This window comes from Triplophysa dalaica, chromosome 2 (assembly GCF_015846415.1).
Source record: "Triplophysa dalaica isolate WHDGS20190420 chromosome 2, ASM1584641v1, whole genome shotgun sequence".
Taxonomy (NCBI): domain Eukaryota; kingdom Metazoa; phylum Chordata; class Actinopteri; order Cypriniformes; family Nemacheilidae; genus Triplophysa; species Triplophysa dalaica.
The window spans coordinates 28,163,580-28,186,718 of record NC_079543.1 but is presented as its reverse complement, the minus strand read 5'-3'; the positions used below and the strand labels follow the sequence as shown (position 1 = coordinate 28,186,718).

Sequence of the window (23,139 nt, the reverse complement as noted above, 5' to 3'; positions counted from 1 at the left end):
GACTTCAGCTAAAAAAGAAAGCTGACAAATAAAAGATGCTGTAATGTGTACAAATCACCTGTCACATGTGAGAAACACTTTTCCTATCCCAGACAGCCAATCAGCAGCAATTATACATGACGACATCAAAGATTTCCCATTTACTGTCATCTTGTATGTAGGACACGGAGAGATATAAACATCACATACAATCATACAGAAATGTCATGCGAGACCGACACTTATCTCAAGAAAGTATTTTATTAAAAAAAAGCTATAAAAGAACAATATTAATCTTCTAAAAAAAAAAAACGCACATGACAGAGCAGATCATCTCCGAGTGAACATGCCGCAACTCGATTCTCATCTCCCAAAGCACACTGCAGCGAAAGACAAGTGTTGAAGTTGCGGTCTCGACATCCGCGAGAGTGAAATGCTGCTTTAGAGATGAGTTACTGTCGTCATGACAACCACCAATCAAGACCAGTAATCAGTATTTAAACAGATGAGAGACGGAAGACTGTATTATTCAAAATATAATTGCTGGAGTGTGACATCACTTCCTGTTGCTCTCATTCATTTTGCTGATGCCAAATTATTTCAGTATGCGTGGAATCCAGCGTGACCGGCCCTTCGGCGTAACACCGAAACATCTGCTCATGCCGCTCTCTCCGGATCAAATCCAACGTGACGTTTATCGATAAAAGATCATCAGTGAACCTTGCCGAGCAGCATCTTCTGTGAGGGGGTTGTGGGAGATTCAGAGAGTATACGGAGAGGGGTCTTTTGTGTCCCGGCGCTGTTAGCAGTGAACACAAAGACCCTCAGAAACAGAAATCACAGAAAGTACGAACGCTTCCCTCAGGGCATCAGCAGCGGTCCAGAGAGAAAGAGAGAGAGAGATTGTTCTGACCTGAATTCAGCTTCACTTCATTTGTGATGAGACACAGAGACTCAGCCCAAAGGCACAGTTTCACCTGACCTCTGACCTCATGTCTCAAACACTCAATGAGCAAAAACCCTTCAACCCGAGCGATCACAGCGCACCACACCATCATACTTCTGTTAATTCACAAGTCCTCATTATTCATCATCAAATCATGATAAAGTTGATGCTTGTGCTATTCTCCTTGTAAGTTTGTTGCGCTCCTGGATGAGAAACACTCCTCTTTGTGTTACTCATATAGGATCGGCACGGTTGTCAGGCGGCATTCTTGGTGGTTGCTAGGCTAAATGAAGGAAGTTGTTAGTTAGTTAACTACATAGATAGTCTGTCATGAGTATTTCTCATGTGTTGTTTTTGGGTGACGTGTCCCTCTAAAATCCAGTGTCCTATCAATAAATCAGTTCATTTCGGCCAATCGGTTTCCAGCGAGCTCCGGACGGGCAGGAGAAGGTTACTGCATACAGTACATCACAAAATCACAGATAAAAACAACATTCACGTGTCTTATAAAAGTGAAGTAGCACCATACTGTGATGAAAACCCTGATCTGGATACAGCTGAGCTCTTGATGTGGTGTATTATAATCCTTCAGCTGCAGAATCTCTTCTTCAGACTATAAAACCGCTTCTAAAAGTTTTAAATCCAAGAAAATATTGTCCTGTAGATAAACTATGTTGGTCCTGGCAGTAGTTTTGCTCTGTGATCTCTTCACGGCAGATTCCAACAAGCTTCACGCGTGTGTCAGTCAAACCGACCTGGTGGTGTCCAGCAGTTGGGATTCAGTGTTTGTCAATCCATCTCCAGCTCAAGGAGTTTGGCGCGAGAGCGAGGAGTCGACGATGTGCTTCTGAGGCAACAGTGAACACAAACCAAACCCAGAACAAGAGAAAACACTCCAACAGTCACTGAAGCACACATTCCGTAGAGTAACGGCAACTTCATTGAATCCCACACTGAAAAACAACACAAACATGATAAGAAAAATAGGATATCACTTTTAAGAGGTGGGTTTTTTAATGAAGCTCTTGAAATGTACATTTTGCCCTAGTTAGAGCTACAGGTGACAAGCTGGATGGGAATCAAATGGCGCTGAAGATGACTGTAACAATACGCAAAAATGTGTAAAACACAAGATAAAACAATGAAGTACAGAAAATTTAAATTTTGATAAATGAAAACTAAAATTTAAAGTGACAAAAAAATTCTGATATTCCATGATTTCAAAAAAATATATATAAACGATATAAAATTACATGATTTTCAACGCCTGGAGTAGATCTTCTAAAATTCCATGATATTCCAGAAATTCCATGACCCGTGAGAAGCAAAACGAGCTTTGTTTTCTAAAATCATTTATTATCGAGTTTATGCTATAAAAAATTGCATGTGGTGTAAGAAAAATATTTAGTTTATATATGCAGTTTTTATATAATATAACAAATAGTTTATTGAATTACTTTTATCTTACCACACTGTCAGATATTTTTGTACCTTGTTTCAGCCAAAAATTTGGCGACTAAATATCATTTTGCTTCTCAAGTTAATGTACATTTATTTAAAAAAATCTGTTGCCTGTTAATATTGCTGTATCCTAAACAAAAATTAATGATCAAGTACAATCACTCTTTATATTTGGTTTAATTTATAATAGTGGTTTATAATTTGAGGATGTTTTTTGACCTTCTTGGACAATATATAACAGCATTACGTAAAAAATTCCTCAAGATGTATTCTATGAAGAAAGAAAATCAGTTTTGAAACACACGAGGATGAGAAAATGGTGCCAGAATGATCTTAATATGACACTTACAAGCATCAACATGCATTCACACAGTTTCCTGGGAATGAGAAAGAAAGTTGCGTCAGATGTGGTTTGTGTTTCTCGTTACAGGTGTGTACTCACATGCAAACTTGACATTGAGAAAGATTTTCTTTGAGGTGACTTCATGAAGTTGACTCCAGACGCTGGTGCCGGTGGATTGTATCCAGGGCGTTACGGTACAGTGATATTCCCCGCCGTCACTGTCCTGAGCGCTGTGAATGTTCAGGGTGAACTTTCTGGGTCCAAGTCGCTCCAGACTACAGTCACTGCTGTCATTACGAGGGGTTTTGTGCACGACGCCCCATCGGTCCACACCGGCTAACAGAGACACGCGACTGGAACCCTTCAGACGACTCAGAAACCATTTCAGCTCATACGCTACGTCATCTGATGTGAGACAAATCACAACATCATTCACAACTTTGAACTAAGGTTATTCAAGTTTACTCAAATTAACATTTTTAAAATGGTGCTGTTTCGTTCAACTTCATTAAATATCGACTTACAAATTATTGGAAAATTAACTAAATGATTAAACTAACAATGAATGAAATTAACTAACAGAAATAAATTGAAAGCACTAAAATTATAAAACGAATGAGCAAAAATCTAAAATAACAATAAAATAAACCTTAATTAATCTTATATAGCATCATCAAAAATAAACAAATTATTAATAAAATGACAAAAGCATACACCAAAACGTTTAACAAAAGTTAACATACAAATTAAGAATCTAAAAAAAAGGTAATTTTAAATATTAATTATAATAACTTTACAAATACAACACTGATGTTAACTTAAAACACACATCCATCACTGCATTCTGAAAAATAAACACACCATCTTTATATATATATATATATATATATATATACATACATACATATATATATATATATATATACACACAAATACATGCATGCATACATATACATACATACATATATATGTGTGCGTATATTTGCATAAATATAAATATATTAATATATATATATATATATATATATATATATATATATAATATTTATATGTATTATAAATATAATTTATATATGTGTATAAACAATATATATATGCATATATCAATATTTACTAGTAGGCTAAACTGTTAGTAATACAGTTCCAATATCATATTATATAGGATATAACGTGCACTTAAAGTATGATAGAGAAATGATCCCCTTAATGAAGACAGCAGACGTGACTCATCATTACTACACCCAACAACAGGGAGATAGCTTTATATTTGAGAAAATAAATATAAAAAAAACACATTTCCTTTGAGATGAAAGTACTGTCACCACAGTACTTTCATCTCAATCTCTTGGAACTCCAAATGATTCAGCTCCGTTTCTTTGTCTTTCTAACACACACACACACACACACACTTCTATTAGAGATGTGATATAAAAATAACACTACTGGCCATCAGAGACACACAGATGTGTAAGAGGCTATAAACATGCACTGATCTCAAACCAGCAATTAAACTGGCTGTGAACCAACCCACTGCTGTCAAACCCACGCACAACACAACAACACTACGAGACAACTGCTCAGAGATTGCTCATTTATATCTCACGAGCTCATGAGTTCTGTAACTCCGTCATTTCAAGCATCAACTTATCAAAAAGAAATGAGCCCTGAAAGGGATACTTCACCCAAAAATATTAATTCTGTCATCATTTACTCACATTTGAGTTGTTCAAAATCTTTATAAATGTCTTTGTTCTGATGAACACATAGAAAGATATTTGGAAGAATGTGTCTAACCAGATCGATTCTGACCCCCATTGACTCCCATAGTAGGACAAAATACAAAGGTCGTCAAAAGTGCCCCAGAACTGTTTGCTGTCCTTCATTCTTCAAAATATCTTCTGTTGTGTTCAACAGAACAAAAATAAGATAAAATATGTTTTCTTACTATGGGAGTCAATGGGGGGCAAAATCAGTCTGGTTATAAGCATTCTTTCAAATATCTTTCTCCGTGTTCATCACATTTATACAGATTTGGAACAAGTCGAAGGCGAGAAAACAATGACAGAATTTACATTTTTGGGTGAAGTATACCTGTAAATAAAAGGGGACAGCAGATTTCCGATCTGAGCTTTGACATTTCATTTGGAAATGTTTATCTGTTTTGACAGATCGCATCACATGTTGGATTTTTCTGTTTCATTTGTAATTACAGTTATCATGATGATAATAATTATAAACCACACATCTCATCAGGATACTATTGTGCTATGAATAAAAAAAATCTTGGAAAACAGATGACACTTCTGTATATAGATGTGAATGTGAAGACTAAAATTAGTTTTTAACTTTGCGTAAAACGCAATGTCAATGTCCATTTTTACACAGCCGTCCTATCACAGTGGAAAAGAGGCGGGACAAACACTACATTGACAAACCATCATACACAACAATGAAGCCAATATTAATGGTTAGTGCATTTTCATATCTAGTTATTTTCTTAAAAATAGGCTAAGGCTCGATTCACAATTTGCATTTTTTCCGCGCGGCAGGATTCACATTTCAGCGCACGCAAATAGGGTGCCGTATCGAGATGGAAATAGTTAAACTTTTCGGATCATATGAAGAGATAAAGTGGCGTGCGTCTTCCGCGCAGTTTTAGACGCAAAATATGAATCGTGCCTAACTGTTGCGGATTTTCCAAATCACATCAACCAACGCATCTCTGGAATAACTCGCAGTGCCTCCAAAGCCACCGAGCTGGTCGCCACCGGCTTGTCATTTTCATAAGAGCACCAGGTATTATTTTAGCTGGCTAAAAACGCTTTGGTGGACACTGTTTATTTATTATATTTATTGGTAAGCAAAAGTCTCTTATGCATTTATGCAATATAATGTAGCCGAACCAGAGAATGAAGTCCAGCGGATTCCAGCAATCCTAGATAAGTAATTTGCGTAGCTGTAATTCATAGGAGGGACTATGCGAATTATGAATGAGCATGCATGCGCGCGGTTTACGAATGATTGGAATTCATTAACACACACAAATAGTTATCAAATTTGACGTTTACGAAGTATTTCTGAATTCGGAGGAAATTCGTGAAGATCGGTTATACTCGTAAATTACTCGGTATTTACGCATATATTTATGAATGTTTCATGAATGATGCCCAATGTGTGCATTAAACACAAACTGCTCAGGAAATCTTCATCGCTCAAAGTGAAACCTTAGTGCATGATGAAAAACATTTAACAATGTGACCCAGTTTCTCACCACATCCCTTCTGAAAGTTTCACAAAGTCGTTTGACGAGATGAAATATTCATTTCCACCACTGAACTGCAGAGAAAAGGTGCGAACATGCACGTCTGAACTTGACTAACAGCCAGTTTTTCACTTCATCCATCACATCCATACACACTGAAACATATACCATGCAGAATAACCTCCAGAACACACAAGAGCAAACAAACACACACACACGAAAAGCTCTACACCCAAACATAATGAGCAAAGATTAAACTCACCATCAGAGGGAAATAAATAAACACACACACACACATCTGAGCACATCTGTTGTGTTATTATTGCAGGATTCACACTGTGTGTCGTGGTGTGAACTGGGGTAAAACACTTCAGGGTGATTGAGACTAAATTCATTTCGGTTACAGAAAATATTACTGCTCAGATGATAGACATTTAATATCAGTATTCACTTTGCCTCTCTAAAGTGCTTTAGGTTTTAAGAATATGTGATGAGACATTTGGTCATGTTTGGGATGATTGACAGCTCTATAATACAAACTTTCATTTTAATCAGCAGAGTACTTCACAATAAGTGTTTTAAGAGATCCTTTTGTGAGTTTGTGTGTGTGAGTGTGTGTGTGAGTACTGGCCTGTAGTTGGCGATGTGCCCGTCAACCTCACGTCACACTCCATCTTGACAGTTTCCCAGGGGAAAACACTCAGTGTGTCTGAACTGATGGACACATCGAATGAGGGACCTGATGAAAGACCACTAAAACACTTAAATACTTTTAAAGGAACATTCAGGGCTGTACATATATGTGCTACGAAAAAATCGGCCTGTGTCAAGAACAAATTTAATGGTGTAGCACGCATGCAATATAGTTTTTAATGAGCATTACACAGAGCCGCTCGTTTGTGTGAAGTGCGTTTGTCGTTGTGGTTGTTCATGTGTGACGTTAACTAACGGCGCACCACTTTGTTTTTGTTTATATTTGGTTTTTGCGATAAAAACTTGTTTTCCGGCTGGATTTTGTCCATTGATCTAGAGCCTTATGATCTGCACGATTAATGAAAACATGGAATTATTTAAATATGTCATCTGCTTGTTCTGAGTGTGTACGAGTGAATGAGTTACACACTTAAACATATTACAAAGCGTGACAGTCGCGGATTTGTCTGGATCTTACTATACGAGGACACATGAATTTTTATTTTACACATGTTTCACAGTTTGACTGAAGCTAACGTCAAACACACTGAACCTAAAGTGTCTTTGCGACGACCCGCCAAAATAAAAGTCTGCTTAATTTGATCCCCCAAAAAAATGTACTTGTAGTAAATGTATTAACTGAAGTAAACACTATAATATACTTTAATTTTTATTATTGTAATTATTGTAATTGTTAGACAATACTTTAGTCATTATACTATAGTTTTACTTCAATATAGTGAGATTTTGGGGTAATAAAGTATACTACAATTTTTTTATGGACAATTGTATTTACTATTGTATAGCAAAACATTGAAAAAGCAGAACTAGCAACTTGGGAAAAACAAAAAATGAAATGGTCCTAATTTATGTTACAAATTTTTTTTCTTTAGAACACAACAGAAGATATTTTGAAGAATGTTGATAAACCCCATTGACTTCCTTTGTATGACCATAAAACATAAATTTTTCATAATATCTTCAGACTTGCATGCAGATTTACAAACACACGAGGGAGAATAAATGACTTACGATATTTTTTGTTTTAAAGAGTGCTTGTAGAGTTTTGCTCTAAGAACGGATAAAACATTTCTTTACCTCTGTGCTCAAAAGTGATCTGAACTTTATTGGACACTCCTCTGGCCATCTCTATCCAGTCGTCTCCAGACGGTTTAGACCAAGCTTTCATTTCGCACGAGTAAAATCCTCGATCCGTCACCTGAACCCCTGACATGCGGAACTGAAACTCGGTCTTGCTAGTCTTGATCAGCATCAGACCGTCTCTTCGAGCAGACTCAGTCCAGTCCTCCAGCTTCAGGACCATCTCAGGCCCCAGAGAGGCCAGTTTACGACTGGACGAGCTGACCGATGCCTCTGATAGGACGACGACGGAGAGGGCGGTTCCCGGCGGGAGGTTCTGCGTGTTGGCACGGCAGCTCATCTCAAATGTGGAGCCGCTCGCTGTAGCTTCTCGAAGGCGCTGGGCTACCACACCGAGAACCGGACCTGTGAAAACAATCACACATGATGAGATCTCATCTCAGGTGATGAGCTGCCTAGACGGCAAGTGTGGAACGAATGAAACCTGCCTTTCTTTCTCTAAGGTGCTCAGCAATATCACAAAGCTTCAGACGAGTTCTCAAATACGAGTCTACAATCATCAGCTCAAACATTTCTCCTTCAATTCTACACCACTTGACTTTTATGTTTTACGTTTTCACTAATTATCAATGTGACTTTACAGCTCTATGCTCTTGATTTAGATTTCTCTTCAGACATCTGAGACTTAATGACTCCTTTAGGTCTCATGAGATATAAAAGAGTAGCATCAGGACAAACCGAAATCCTACGTTTTACGGCCAGATCGTTTTTTGACAAGTTGACCATGTTAAGCATGAGAACACCCACTTTAAAGTTTTCCTCTATTTTTATTCGATAACATTTATAAATTTGAATTTGCATCATGGGATGGAGAAGTGTCCGTCTAATGGCCACTCACAAATCACGGTTGAAGCAGTAGACAATCCGGGTATTTCTCGCATTCGGTTTTGTGCATACTGAGGTTTGGATTCGGACATACTACTTTTGACTCGCACTCATTTTCATCTATTATATAGTATGGAAGCGTGTGTTGATTTCATGCAGTGATATGAAGGATATGTTTCTCATGAGATGATGTTACAAGTCTCGTATCTCAAGAGGAAAATGGTGAAATTATGCCACATGCTTCTGAAAGTCATTAGAATTGTGATTGGTGCAGAGATGTGATGTGTCTGCCTGTGGAGAAACACATCAATGTGACCACACGCGTGCACACCAGCATCATCTAATGAAATAGAGGAGTTTAAAGACGAGAATTCATCAGAAAGATTTCTCCATCAGTGTCTCTATTGTCTTCAGCTCATGTCTCCACACATTCATACGCTCGTAATATTTTGTGTTTGACAGACACTCGAGTGGACCGAGTTTGAATGTAAGTCTCATCTAATATCATTAATATATGAGATTAGGAGTATGTAATTTTTTTTATTTATTATCAAGTGAATATCTGTGCACTTACTCTTGTTAGTAAAGCTGACTTTGAGCGCAGGACTCCGGATCTCATTCATCTTTTTCCATTTCTCATGCATAGACTGAACCCAGGCGGTGACGCCGCAGGAGTACTCGCCCACATCCTCATTCGTTGTGTGCAGGAGGCGGAGCTTAAACGTGTACGGTTCAACACGAGTGACTGTGATAAGTCCCGCCTCCACACGACTCGCGTATGACTTCCCCGGCACGAGGGTTCCGTTCTCGTCCAGTGACGCCACGGTGCCCCCGGTTAAAGGGTCATCTCCGTCTTTAAATAACCAGGACACCCCCAGACGCCCGCTGTGAAGATTAGACACGTTTAAAACTTTACACTCCAGATCTGTCGGGTCTCCTGAAAACTTTGCAGTTAAAGTTGAGCTCAGAACGACTGTGAAATCTGGATCTGCAAGAGAAAGAAGAAATATGTAACTAAAACTGACAGAATAAACTTCGGTTTAAGGATTAAAGTAATGAGGAACATATTAAATAATAGGAATACACACAGAAAATAAGTATAAATTCTACAGGAGTAATTGTAACATTTATGTAAATTCATACTTTTAAATTGTATTTTGTCAGCCATTTCTTATTTTTTGTACATTATAGACAACACACACATTTACTTTTTTCTGTATAATTGTGTCTTAATTTTTTATTTTTATAATATTGACACTATCAGGTTGTGATTGTTAGGCTGTATAAGGTGTTATGGGTAAAGTCAGACTTCTACTTCTGTGTAGGACCTACGCTGTAGCCTGACGAGCACCTCTCCAAAAATCTTATAGCGTCAATGTGACGCGGACTGCAAACGCTGTGATTGTGATTAATTAACTCTGCGATTGCATCAGGTTTACGCATTCAGAACAAATTATATAAATAAATTACATGTTTTTCACTATGCAACAAACTAAAGCAAAAGCGACCGTTTACTTGACCGTTTTTGAGTGTTAACGGACCAATATGACGGTATGCTAATGCAGCATTTAGTTATTTAAATCAACGTCATACATAGCGAACCGCTTCTTCGGCTCTTGTCTTTGTTACACAAGCAAAACGCATGTGGACACTGACGCCTAGTGGCCATTGCCTGTCGCCACGGACAACAACGCACAATTATAATCAAAAACCGGCGTATTGGCTACGGCGTCGGTCGGACGAAGAAGTAAAAACCCGGCTTAAGTGTTGACACAGTGATTGTCAGTTGTTGCCATGTTGTTCTGAGCACATTGTCACACATTGGCAGACGGTTGTTAGGGTGTTACGGGTGGATGGAGGATATCCATCATCTCTGTAGAAGAGAACAGTGTAACATAATGTGTGTCGAGCAAATGAAGGAATACTGAAGGATTCTGTGTGTGCGTGTGAGAGAGAAATGTGTTCTTACAGTCAGACACACACAAGCGCTCATTAAAGGCGTACGGAGAGTGACCCTGTTTCTAACTCAACAGTGTCAAGTGTTTCTGGGCTGTGTGCCCGGCAGGGATTTACTTTACGCAAACACCCCCTACATCTCTACTATACACACAGACACCTTCATGCCTCACTGAACATCACCACGACATACACACACAATTATACACCACAGTTTATTACACTACAACTCAGTGTGTTTCCATGAGAATACGGCAGTAATTGTGTAAAGTACTTCTACTAAACTAAACTATATAAACACAATACAACAGATTAAACACTAAAGTTCATTTCTGGGGGGGATTTTTGGCCCACATTTAAGATATCTGGGGCATCCTTCCCGCACAAATCAAATGAAAATTCTGACAAACCAACAAACCTGCTTATGACTAATATAATGAAGACACACACACACACAGTGATGGAGGCACATATGGGCTGGTGGGGTTGTGTTGAGCTTTTGGACGTCACAGTGACTGAATCACAGAGACCATCTGCACACTCTCCCTCCGATCCGCATCACTTCCTGTCATTCATTTAGCTCCTCCCACCTCTACGCTCAATATTAATAGACATAACGAGCCTTACCCCTACTATAAACAACTATAAAAAAGTAGAAATCTTTATTTAAATATTATTATATTTTGTGGTTATAAAATGTACTTTACACAACTGTAGTATGCAGTACTTACTAGGCACACTTGCACATAACTAAACTGCCCACATTAGTATATTATTTATATTTTTATCCTCATATTTATTGTATTTTATATTAATTTCTATTTCTCGTGTTATGCGTGTACAGTGCGTTTAACAGTAAGCCAAACAAATAAGTGAATAAAGCTTATTCTGATTCTTATATGGTTGTGAAAATGCATGTTCCCCTGCGTTTACTCTATAATGTAAAACCTCTGTTTGCAAACTAAAACAAACGTAACGTTATCATCTGTTAATACAGCTCGTGTGAATGAGGCTTTAGGTCCAGAGATGAAGAAAGATAAATGATGAGAGAATGAGTTTCTTTACACACACACACACGTCTGCATGTTTCTCTTCTGCCCGTTGCTATGGACAAGAGCCGAGTATCCTGAGAACGGAACAGAGGGGCGAGAGAGGGGAGAGAGAGTGACTGTCAATCAACTTTAACAACAAGAGCCTCTTCACTCAAGACATTCGGTCTACAACGTCAGACAGAAAACACTCTCTTGCTCTCTCTCTTATCCTGCCGGCTTTATTTCTGTCCTGTACACCTGTCCAAAAAAAACTCTTTAATATCTCCAGAGGTTAAATATGTAAATGTAAACATTCTGTCCTGTTTTATTCACTTAGAGAGAGAGAGAGAGAGAATGGATTCAGATATGTCAAAGGTGCGTCACTGGAGATCAGCATGAAATTAAAAACAAAACTAATCTGCTGAACGACACCCCATAATTTACAGGTTTTCCCCTTCGGTGGAGAAAAACAAACAACAAAACCAACGGAAACCAAAACCTCAGACTTTGACCTAAACAAAGACGAAACTAAAGGAAGCAGATCAAACAAACCCCAACACTAAACGCAACCAAAACTGACTCCAAATAAAACAAACACATGCACAAATGAATGAAAATATATGAGGTTGTGGTTGAATAGAGAACACAACAGAAATACTTCCTTACAAAAAGTGTAGATTTGTGGAGATGTTTGTAACGCTTTTGTCTTCCATGATATTTGACCAAAATCGCGTTTTCTGCTTGGTTTTAGACGCTCAATGTGAATCGCACCTTACTTTGCTAAACTTCTCTCCAATTGTTTGAATTTAAACTGCAATACCAAACTCAACCACTAGATGTAAATTCGGCTTATTTAAATGAGCCAGAACTACAGGACCCATTCAATTAATTGTTTATTTAATAAAATGAACCTTCAACAAATTGCTTATTTAATACAATTTATATACAGTTAAATAATAATACTAATCAATATTAACATAAATTAAATATAAATAGTTATATTGTTAGCCAAACACAAATCAGAAGTTAATTGGGGATCAGGCATGTGCACGTCCTATGAACCGATCTATCCTTTTCTTTGTTCTGTTAAAAACAAAGAAAGATATTTGGAAGAATGTCAGTAACAAAACAGTTTGATGATGACATGAGAATGAAAGAATGATGAGAGAATGTTGTAATGTAGGAATTTATCTCAATCCCAATGTGTCTCAACCCCCACTTTCTTCCCAAAAGACACCATTTGTCATGCTGAAGATCACAGGGGTCGAGATGTTTGTTTTGTGGCATTAGTACAGTGGGGGGTTGGTTAATGGTGGTCTCCTCTCCTGGTCAGTTTGATTGAATCATGTCAGGTTTAGTCACATGACCAAGGAAACAATAGACAGGAAATGAAGGATATTCTCTTGTCTTTCTTTTCTTCTTCTCAGGCTCTTCTCTTTGAGCTCTGCTCTTGGATCGTGTCCCGGCTTTAAGACATCATCTTCAATCTAGTTGTCAGTTTAATCTCATTCACTCAAACACTTCAATGCAATTTAAGTGTAAGAATATTTGTAGCAATGTTTTGCCTTTTTGTTTAAGCAATGAAAACATCACTTTACTTTAATCTTACACATGAAAGCTCTTTTGTTCAAATTTATTCCTCCACATTCTCAACTCAATGTCATTTCTTTAAACTGATAGTTCATCAATAAAAGTTCAATAAAAGTTCTTTCATACTTTACTCACACTCCTCTAGTTTCATACCTGTATAAATGTTTACTCATTGTTCCGATGAACAAAGAAATTTTAGTAATTTAGTAACACTTCAAAATCCCTCTCACCAGATCGGTGCTAACACACACGTGTACTTCCTTGAACGAATGACTGTTCAACAACACTGAGTTCAGTTGTTTTGCTTGTATTAGATCAGGTTATGAAAAGAACACTGGTGTGAAATCTGTGGGATGATGTGCTCAAAAAGTTCCCTCCGGTGACTCAAGATCAGTCTTCAGGCAGTTTTCCAAGACCTTACATGACACATACCTGACAGAAATTTGTGCTTTGAAAGTTTGTGACAAGCACATAAAATTATTATTTCATAATGTTTTGAGGCAGATTTATTAGTTTCAGTGTGTTGTGCTTGGAAAATTGTCAGCTCAACAAAATAAAAAATACAGGTGTAAGCATCGGTACTGGTATCAGGGAGGAACGGAAAAAATATCGGTACTCGTACTCTGAGCATCCCAAATCCTCAGTCATGTCAAACCTGTATGAGTTTCTTTCTTTCTTTAGAACACAAAAGAAGATATTTGGAAGAATGCTGATAATCAAACAACACTTAACACCATTGACTTTCATTGTATGGACATAAAACCACTGTGACATTTCTCAAAATATCTTCTTTCGTCTTCCACTGAAGAAAGACAACCACATGATAGTGAATAAAAGATGACAGAATTATTATTGTGGGTGAGCTATCACTTAGTTGCTCCCTGAACTCTCTGTAAGTCCCTTTGGATAAAAGCGTCCGCTAAACCACTAAATGTAAATCTTTTACTAGCAGTGTTGGGTATTAATAACTAGAACAGATCTTTTTCACACTGGGCTGACAAACATGATTCAATGAGAAAACGTTTCTAACACACCCTATGGGCAGCTGAGCTGACAAACAGGAAACTGTTGTGTAATTCACAAACAAACAAAACAACGTACTGTTAATGTCATTTAAACATCAAATCATCGACATGAATATTTTAAAGAGTGACAATTACAATGTCCTTAAAATGACATTTCATGCCATGTGTTATGTTGCATTGTGTGAATATAAATTGTAACGCAAAAAGTGAACAAATAAACTCGACTCTGAATCATGCGAATGAGTCTTCTGTCTTCGAATTTCAGTTCCGGGTCAGATTTGCGTCACTCTGTGTTATGCCCGCCTACGTTTAATTTGCGACAAGGCCACGCGGTAGACCAATCACAGCAGACTAGACCTTCTGACCAATCAGATCACAGTAAGATGATAGAAAGGAGGGGATTAGACAGATGAAACGCTAAATGAATCATTTGAGAGTCAGTCGAAGTAAGGTAATAATAGTAAGGTAATAATAACTGTCTATTATTAGAAAATGAAAGTGTTTTTACACCATGTAGTTACATAAACTTGTTGTTCGAGACTCCATAAACCAAAGAAGGACACAATATATTTACTCTTTAAGGATGCCTGTAGAAGTTCTGTGTAAGAACGCTTTAACATTTAACTAAAGAACTTCAGATGGCATTTCCACAAATGTCACACATATTTTGTGTGTAATGTTAAGACCTTCCAGGCAACTGCCACCACAACAAACATCAGACAAAACAAATATTGATGCTTCATTCAGCAGTGAGTTTATTAACGAAACTACTTACTGTGGTTGTTGACGCGAACTCGCACCGGAGCAGAAATCTTCTCAGCTGCCTCATACCAGCGTCCACTGCTGTGATGGATCCACACGATCGCTTTACAGGAATAAAATCCAGCATCTGTCGTGTCCACCCGAGGAACCTTAAACTGGAAATCCCATTTCCCCAACCGCCTGACCTCTACAGCATCAGAAGCACCGGACAACACGCCGTCACGACCCGAGCGGGCCAACACACGCGTGTCATTCAGAAGCCACGTCACCTCCAGATCAACTGACGTCAAACCATCGACAGTAACAGAACAGTTGAGTATCAGAGACTCTCCGGATGATAACGTGCTGTCTTTCCGAACCTCCACGCTCAGAGAGTTTGCTGTGGACACATGTAAAGGAATATAAGACACATCAGAAACCACCAATTCCACTATTGCACACACATTACACACAGTTTTTAGTTGAACTACATCAGAATTAACTAATTAAATTACAGAACAAATAAGAGTAATCCCTTACTTTACTTTTTAAAGGGAAAAGTAATTGAATTACAGTAACTAATTACTAAGTAACTAGATACACCCAACACCGCTGTGGACGAACATGATTGATGATATAAAGTATATGAAGTTTAACTTGAGCAAACTCAAACGGTCTCACACAAGCATACACATGAAACGTATCATAAACACTTGAACGTATTCACAAACGATTATTTCTGCAAACGCAGCTTGATCTAGAGCCTGCAGTCACTTTACTTAACCCTAACAAAAAAAAAGTGTTATTAAGAACCAAAACATTTAAAATGTTGTCTCTTTATTCTGAGGTTTAGGTCAAAGCTTTCTTCTGTTTTGTAGCCAATGAGGGATGTGTTCGTTGTGTTGTTATGAGGGCTTTCACAATTATAAAAAAGTCGTCTCATCGCAATTATTTTAGATAATCGCAATATTTGTAAATCCTAAGAAAACAAGGGTGATCTGCACCATTGTACATCCGCCGGCCTTGATCTGTTACGTTCAAATGAACGTTCAAATTTCTTCGTAAATTGAATTGTAACAGATTGTATTTTTTGTGTTTATGATTTTATCAAAGTGATTCCAAATTTGCTGCATCTTACACAGCAAGACGACATCATCCTCATTTCGCATTTTTTTTCGGTTAAGGTCACTCTATAGGGAATGTTACTAGTTATTTAAGGAATTTTCACATTTCTTAACGTATCTATATTTATTTATCACATAAATTAATTGTTATAATTTCGTTATAATTGTCGAAGCCTTTTAACAAGACAATTAATCGCCATAATCGGAATTATTAAATAGACAATTAATCATCAGCCAAATTTCATAATCGTGACATGCAACCTTTCGTACAAATGTTTTTTTGTGAATTCTGCAGTGTTACGACACAACATCATTGTTGAAGCCTTTAAACAGACAATCAATCGCCATAATCGCAATTATTAAATAGACAATTAATCGCCATAATCGCAATTATTAAACAGACAATTAATCGGCAGCCAAATTTCATAATCGTGAAGTGCAATTTTTTCTTACAAATGTTTTTTATGAATTCTGCAGTGTTACGACACAAAATCATTGTTGAAGCCTTTAAACAGACAACCAATCGCCATAATCGCAATTATTAAACAGACAATTAATCGTCAGCCAAATTTCATAATCGTGACATGCAAACTTCACTACAAATGTTTTTTTGAATTCTGCCATGTTACGTCAACATAGTCTTGACTTCTTCATGTGCTGGCTGAATCACATGACATCTTATTTGGATCTGTTTTCATGTTTCCTCGTGGCGGTTACATTAAAGGGCAGGGTCTCTTTATTGTTTTTTTTAATAATCGTATTCATCATTACAGAAAACAGCTCCGCATTGAAGTTGTGTGAAGTTTCTCGCACACTGACCTGCAGGATTAACAGTCACATCTCCCATCTCCACAGTCTTCTCCTGAATTCTCTTCCAGGTCCCCTGCTCTCGAGTCCACAGTCTGGCCGTACACTTGTACATCCCCTGATCGTCCGGCATCGCTCCGGAGAGCACGACACTGTGCGACGCTCCGTTTCCCAGTTCTAACCTCATCGCACCATCTGTGTAACGCTGCGTGACACCGTTTCCAACCGTCACACCTACATCAGGACCGACGGTGAGCAGATCCTGAGACAGAGACGGTCCCTTTATCACAGACCAGGTGAAGGAAAGATGAATTCCCTCCATGAAGTCATAAGAAACATTGCAGACGAGTCTGAAGGATCCACCCTCAGGAATAACACGGTTCAGGGCATCAGGAACCACAACCAGACTGTTAGGAACAACTGCAACAGAGATGAAAAATAACAAGATAAAGATAAGAGATAAACACAAACATCTAATGCATGATCACACATGAACACACACAAGCATGCGCACACACGAACACATTATCACACGAACACATTATCACACACACCTGCACACAGGCACGCACAGACACACACCTGAACAAACGCACACACACCTGAACACACGCACACACCCGCGCACATGGTAAAACACACGCGCGCACACACACACAGGTTATAGCTAAACCTGTACACACACCAAGATTTATGTCAGAAGTTTCCTGCAGTCAATAACAAGAGGACACAAAGAGGTAACACAACACAATATGGAAGAAATAAACAAAATGTTTTAAAATAATAATATGATATCCATAAACTGAAGACAATAAGTATTGTGTTTTCTGTGTTTGTCAAATGATAATGGAACATGTGATGTGAATAACAATGAGATAAAGAAGAATAAAACAGGGCATGTCGGGTAAAGTTGTGTTTACTTTAGCGCACCTCACTGTCAATGAATTACTGCGAGAAATACCCGAGTACGTTCTAAAGTGCCCAACTTTTAAATAAAATAAGAGATTTTTTTAAGTGCGTATTGTGCTCTCATGAACTCAAATTACCTGCGTGACAGAACCAGATCATCCAGTCTAACACGATCTGTTTGATCAGATATGTGATCGTGTAAAAACACAAAGCTCTTATAGAAGATCTTGACAAACACCAGAATCAAAACAAACCATCAACATCATTACCCTGAACAAGAGCTATATTAGAGATGTCAAATGAAAGAATGAGTCGGCTTCAGTGGCTTCTGAAAATCATCTCTCAGTTTCTATTGTGTTGTGCTTTAACTGTTTGTCTTATACTGTAAATGTCATTGTGTTTGTGATCGTGTCCATATAACCCAGATGGTTCTCTGACATACACTGCCGATGTTATCACACAAACAATTGAAAAGGCTTCAGTAACTCAAGGGTTTTTGATCTGAGAAAGTGTCTTGGGGGGGGGAACTGAGAAATATTTAGACTTTTGATGGCATTGTTTCTTGTAAACTCTAAGATGAGTTTGAGACACGTCTGTACGACTCTACAAGAGAAACATCTGACATACACACTTCATTTACTTTTTTATTTTAGGTTTTATGTTCCTTCAATTTTTGGTAATTGCTTTCGTCATATAATTTATGGTTGGTTAATATAAATTAATTTTTATTTTAGTTTTACTATATTTTTAGTGCTTTCAACTTATTTCAATTTATTTATTTACATTTTTCCTTAAGTAAAGGTTTTCTAATAATTTTTAGATCAATATTTAATTTGATTCCAATGAACAGAATGTTTCCAAAGTTTTAATTTTATAATTTTATGAAATAACCTTGTACACAACTGAACGTTCATTTATTATAAAATTCTCAAAATAAAAACCCCATGAACATTAAAGGGATAGTTTACAGAAAAATGAAAATTATTTTATCATTTACTCTGATGAACACAGAGAAAGATATTTGGAAGAATGCTTATAACCATAAAGATCTTGCCCCCTCCCATTGATTTTTTTCCTACTATGGCAGTCAATGGGGGGCAAAATCCGTCCGGTCATAAGCATTCTTCCAAATATCTTTCAGAACAAAGACATTTATACAGATTTAAAACAACTCAAAGGTGAGTAAATGATGACAGAATGTTCATTTTTGGATGAAGTATCACTTTAAACATTGAATGATTGATCTAATGAATGTTTTAACACTTCAGGATTAAAGAAGGATTTACAAGTGTACAGACAGGATCAATAAACGGATATTCAGCTCTCTATATGAATTAGGTCACTGACTTCCTTCTGTTAGAAACTTTCTGTCCAATCACATAACAGCACTGCTGTTCTCAACCACCAACAAGAATGAACACCATGCGATTACACTTAAACATCAATGAGACTCAATGAGAGAAAATGGAAACTTTTGATCAAGTTTCATCTGCGTCTCAGATATTTCTCCTGAGAAAAAGAGTCAGACATCTGACAAATGTGTCTGTCATAAGAGTTTGAGAAGAGATGTCAACAGTGGGACAAACTGAGCTCAGATTCATCCAGTCTCCAATCAAATGGCAATGTTATTCAAGATCTCAATATCAACTCAAACATTTATCATCACATTTACCCAAATCCAGATTATGTGACGTCAGTCTATGACACAATTACACTCTCACTTGATTCTCTCTTAACTTATTTTATGAGAAACATCTGAGAGCAAGTTGAGACTAAAATGAAACACAACTGAGAACTCAAATCACATCTTCTGAGCCGTGAGAGATCAATATCATTTATGTTTATCTAGTGATTCTTGACTTGACCCGAAACAAACACAGACACTTACCCTTCAGTTGAACATCTGCGTCGTAGTTCCCGCTGTAAACTGAATCTGTGCTAGTTGTACTGCATCTGTAAGTGGCGCTGTCTGCGATTCTGGCCTCTTTGATTCTCAGCTCCACTACGTTGTCGCCCAATCGTGACATGCTGATGTCTCCGCTGCTTACACGCTCTTTAATCGAGCGGTCTGAGAACTTGTCGTCAAATGTTGAAACTACATTCATGGATTCTGTTCCTCGGATCACCTTCCATTCAAATTCTTGCTCTCTGGGACCCTGGTAGTCCTCCACATCACAGCGAAGAGACAGCGGCTGACCCTCCACACGAAGCAACGGACCCCGAGGAACCGTCACCAGCCTGCAGCGACATAAACCTTCACAAAACACAACACAGCACGTTCAAGTCACTGTTTACACCCCTAAGAGGTGAGAGAAAAACACAAAAACGATTATTTTATTATAGAGAGTGGTGCTTCTAGATGAAGTGATGATGTAACGTTATGACTCGATGTGAATATGTGTCCTGATTTCTGACTGTAGGCTGATCTGATTCAGTTTCAGCACTTCACAATGACATTATGTGTTCAGCATTCCTTTCAAACCACACGAACACAAGTGAACCACCGCGATAACAACTCTTTAACTCTCACTGGAATTAATAAACAAACAACGTGAACCATTGAAAGTGATAATGATATGCTAAAAAAACATATCTTCCAACACAACGCAGACATCTACCGACAAGAAATGTGCTCTGTATTTATTATTCATTTTTTGCTCAGATCTGTAGATTAAAGGAATAGTTCATCCAATAATGAATATTCTGTCATCGTTTACTCGCCCTCGTGTAATTTCATACCTGTATAGATCGTTCCGATGAACACCAAGAAAGATATTTGGAAGAATGTCTGCAATTTTCAGTTCTGTAACATCTTTGACTACCATAGTAGTTTTTTTATTTTTTGTTCTGTTGAACACATTCTTACAAATATCTTTCTCTGTGTTCATCCACACAAAGTAATTTATACAGGTATGAAATTGAGTGAGAGTAAATGATAACAGATCTTTTTATTTTAGGGTGAACTATCCCTTTAAACCATTCAAGGATAACAGGAGGTCAATAAAGCAGAGAAAGTATTTCGGACATTGAAAACAACACTAATGAATGAAACCCAAACAAACACAGACAATAAAACAAAACCAAATACTTTTAACAAATGACGTGTGTGTTTTAAACATCTCTGTATTCTGTGTTTCTGTATAACGTTACATGTTTTCAAACGCAAATTCACAACTCAACGTAAAGTGATTTAACAAAGACGTGATTGGATTTAACAGACATCTCATTTTACATCTCAAAAGCAGATGTGATTTATGTAAAACAGGCGATTTATCTGTTAAATGACATTTTAGTAACATCCTCAGTCACATTACAGGACAGAACGCGGTCTAAAGGTCACAAGACGTGCAAGTTATCTGAGAGAAAAACACGTTTTACAGGAGAAGAACAAAATCATTTAACACGTTTTTTTAATCATTTCTTAAAAACACGAAACAGGGTTTTGGTACAATTTAACCTTCACTCGTGTGGTGAAACAAACGACAGTGTTACCACAGTTTACTCTAGTAAACGCATGTTTAGTGTTTCTACGGGATGTCATTTAACGTCACGGTTCATTCTCACGCTGCAGTTGATGATATTATTCGATGAATCGACACGTTTGTATGAAACTCACCGAGAGCTGCCCACAGGAGAATGAGCGCGCGAGTCTTTCCCATGTCCGCGTGGATCCGCTGCTGTGTGTTTCGGGACCGAGCCGACAGACACCGTCACCCACTGGGCTGCTGCAGGTTCTCCGACACGCCGGCGATCTCCGGAGACACTTTCGCGTTCGGCGGTGACGTCACGCGTTCGGTTCGAGATGACGGACGCCAGCTGTCGCTTTCACTCAGCCGTGATTCGCGCTCGTGCAGGTTTAATAAATGAAAAACGGAAGTGAAGCGGGATTCCCTCCGTGACCGGAGGAGTGGCGTGAACAGCTGTACAATAGACTACATCGGTCTATTCTTTTGGGGCTGTGATCACGTGTCTGCCTTTTAAGTTTTTTCTATTTAACTAGCTTTTTTACTTTTAGCTACTTATTTTAACTGATAAGAGTCCCGTGCTGTAAAAAAACAATATGTGTTCTAATGCAAATACCATCACGCAACATCAGATGCTTAAACCAGAAGAAGATTCCTTTATTTAGTGTCTTAATTCTTAGGATTTATTGGTTCAGATAACATCTTTAAAGAAGCCAATGCTTAACTTGAATGAAATAATATCCATGAGCCCAAATGCAAATAAGAGATGTAATGAAATGTTAAGTTCAGATACAAACAATAGCATACATTCATTCATAAGAGTTTTTTTAATATAATCTATAGCTATATTGTTTAATGGACAGGATCTGTTGCGTTAATCTGGTTAATGTACTATTTGTGTGGTATCACACAAATGTATTTAGCTAAGCAAACATTCTCTGTTCAGTGGAGTGTGGACGTATCTTGTGCCATCTGGTGTTAAGAAATAAAACTGCGTCAAATCAAAACTATCATTGACACTTTAAAAGTGAAATTAATTTATTAATTTTCAATAAACACAGAGGAACCCTAATGGAACAAATGTGACTTGCAATTTAGTACTAAAGATTATCAAAATATTTCATATCTTAATTTTGGAGATTTTCCTTGATTTTTTTACATTCACAAACATATTGTTGTTATACTGGTTCATGGATATGCAAAGTTGTGCACTTTATAGACTCACTTTAACCTCACTTTACAACATTTACTTACAGACGATACTTGATTATATGATACGAGGATTTGGTCAGTTTCTTTAATATTTGTTTGAGAGAAAAGACTGAGCCTGCACTTTAAAAATAAATACTGCAACTTTTATTTTGAAACTCTGTAATTGAGGCGTTTGGTGCGTGTCAATCATTTCTACGCAAATAAGGTCACGCTCTTCTATAGAAGAGGCTGCTTTTGTGAACTGGTTCGGAGGACTAACTAAAAAGAATACAAAATTGGCCGTTTAGTGCATTAAAAATGATGTATTTAAACTAGTTTTCGCCTGGTCCGCCTCGGTGTCTGAGCGGCGCTTATCTCAAAATGATTGAGGTACAATAATCAAACACAAGAAGGGCGGAGTTTATGAAAAGATCTAATCAACGAAGGTGATGTAGCTGGCCAATCATCTGAGAGAAAGCAAAGTTACTATCGAATCAAAGGAAAGGAGGGCGGGAGTTAGCGTCACATAACCACAGAACAAGAGTCTTGAAATGTTAAGACGGCGATGTGTCTGTTTTGTGCTCAATAAGTTGAAGGGATAGTTAACAAAAAATGATCATAAAACAGACGA

General features: G+C 37.6%; 1 protein-coding gene across 1 annotated transcript; it reads right to left on the bottom strand.

Moving 5' to 3' along the window:
• Positions 1-221: 221 nt before the first annotated feature.
• Positions 222-21,770, bottom strand: ptgfrnb (prostaglandin F2 receptor inhibitor b). The gene is made up of 9 exons (XM_056734294.1): positions 21,470-21,770; positions 19,742-20,107; positions 16,957-17,364; positions 15,048-15,413; positions 9,245-9,658; positions 7,783-8,190; positions 6,623-6,730; positions 2,829-3,134; positions 222-1,878 (listed from the first exon to the last, which is right to left on the bottom strand). Exons 1-9 carry the CDS (start codon positions 21,510-21,512, stop codon positions 1,715-1,717), a joined length of 2,583 nt encoding a protein of 860 aa, XP_056590272.1. The 5' UTR covers positions 21,513-21,770; the 3' UTR covers positions 222-1,714.
• Positions 21,771-23,139: the final 1,369 nt, after the last annotated feature.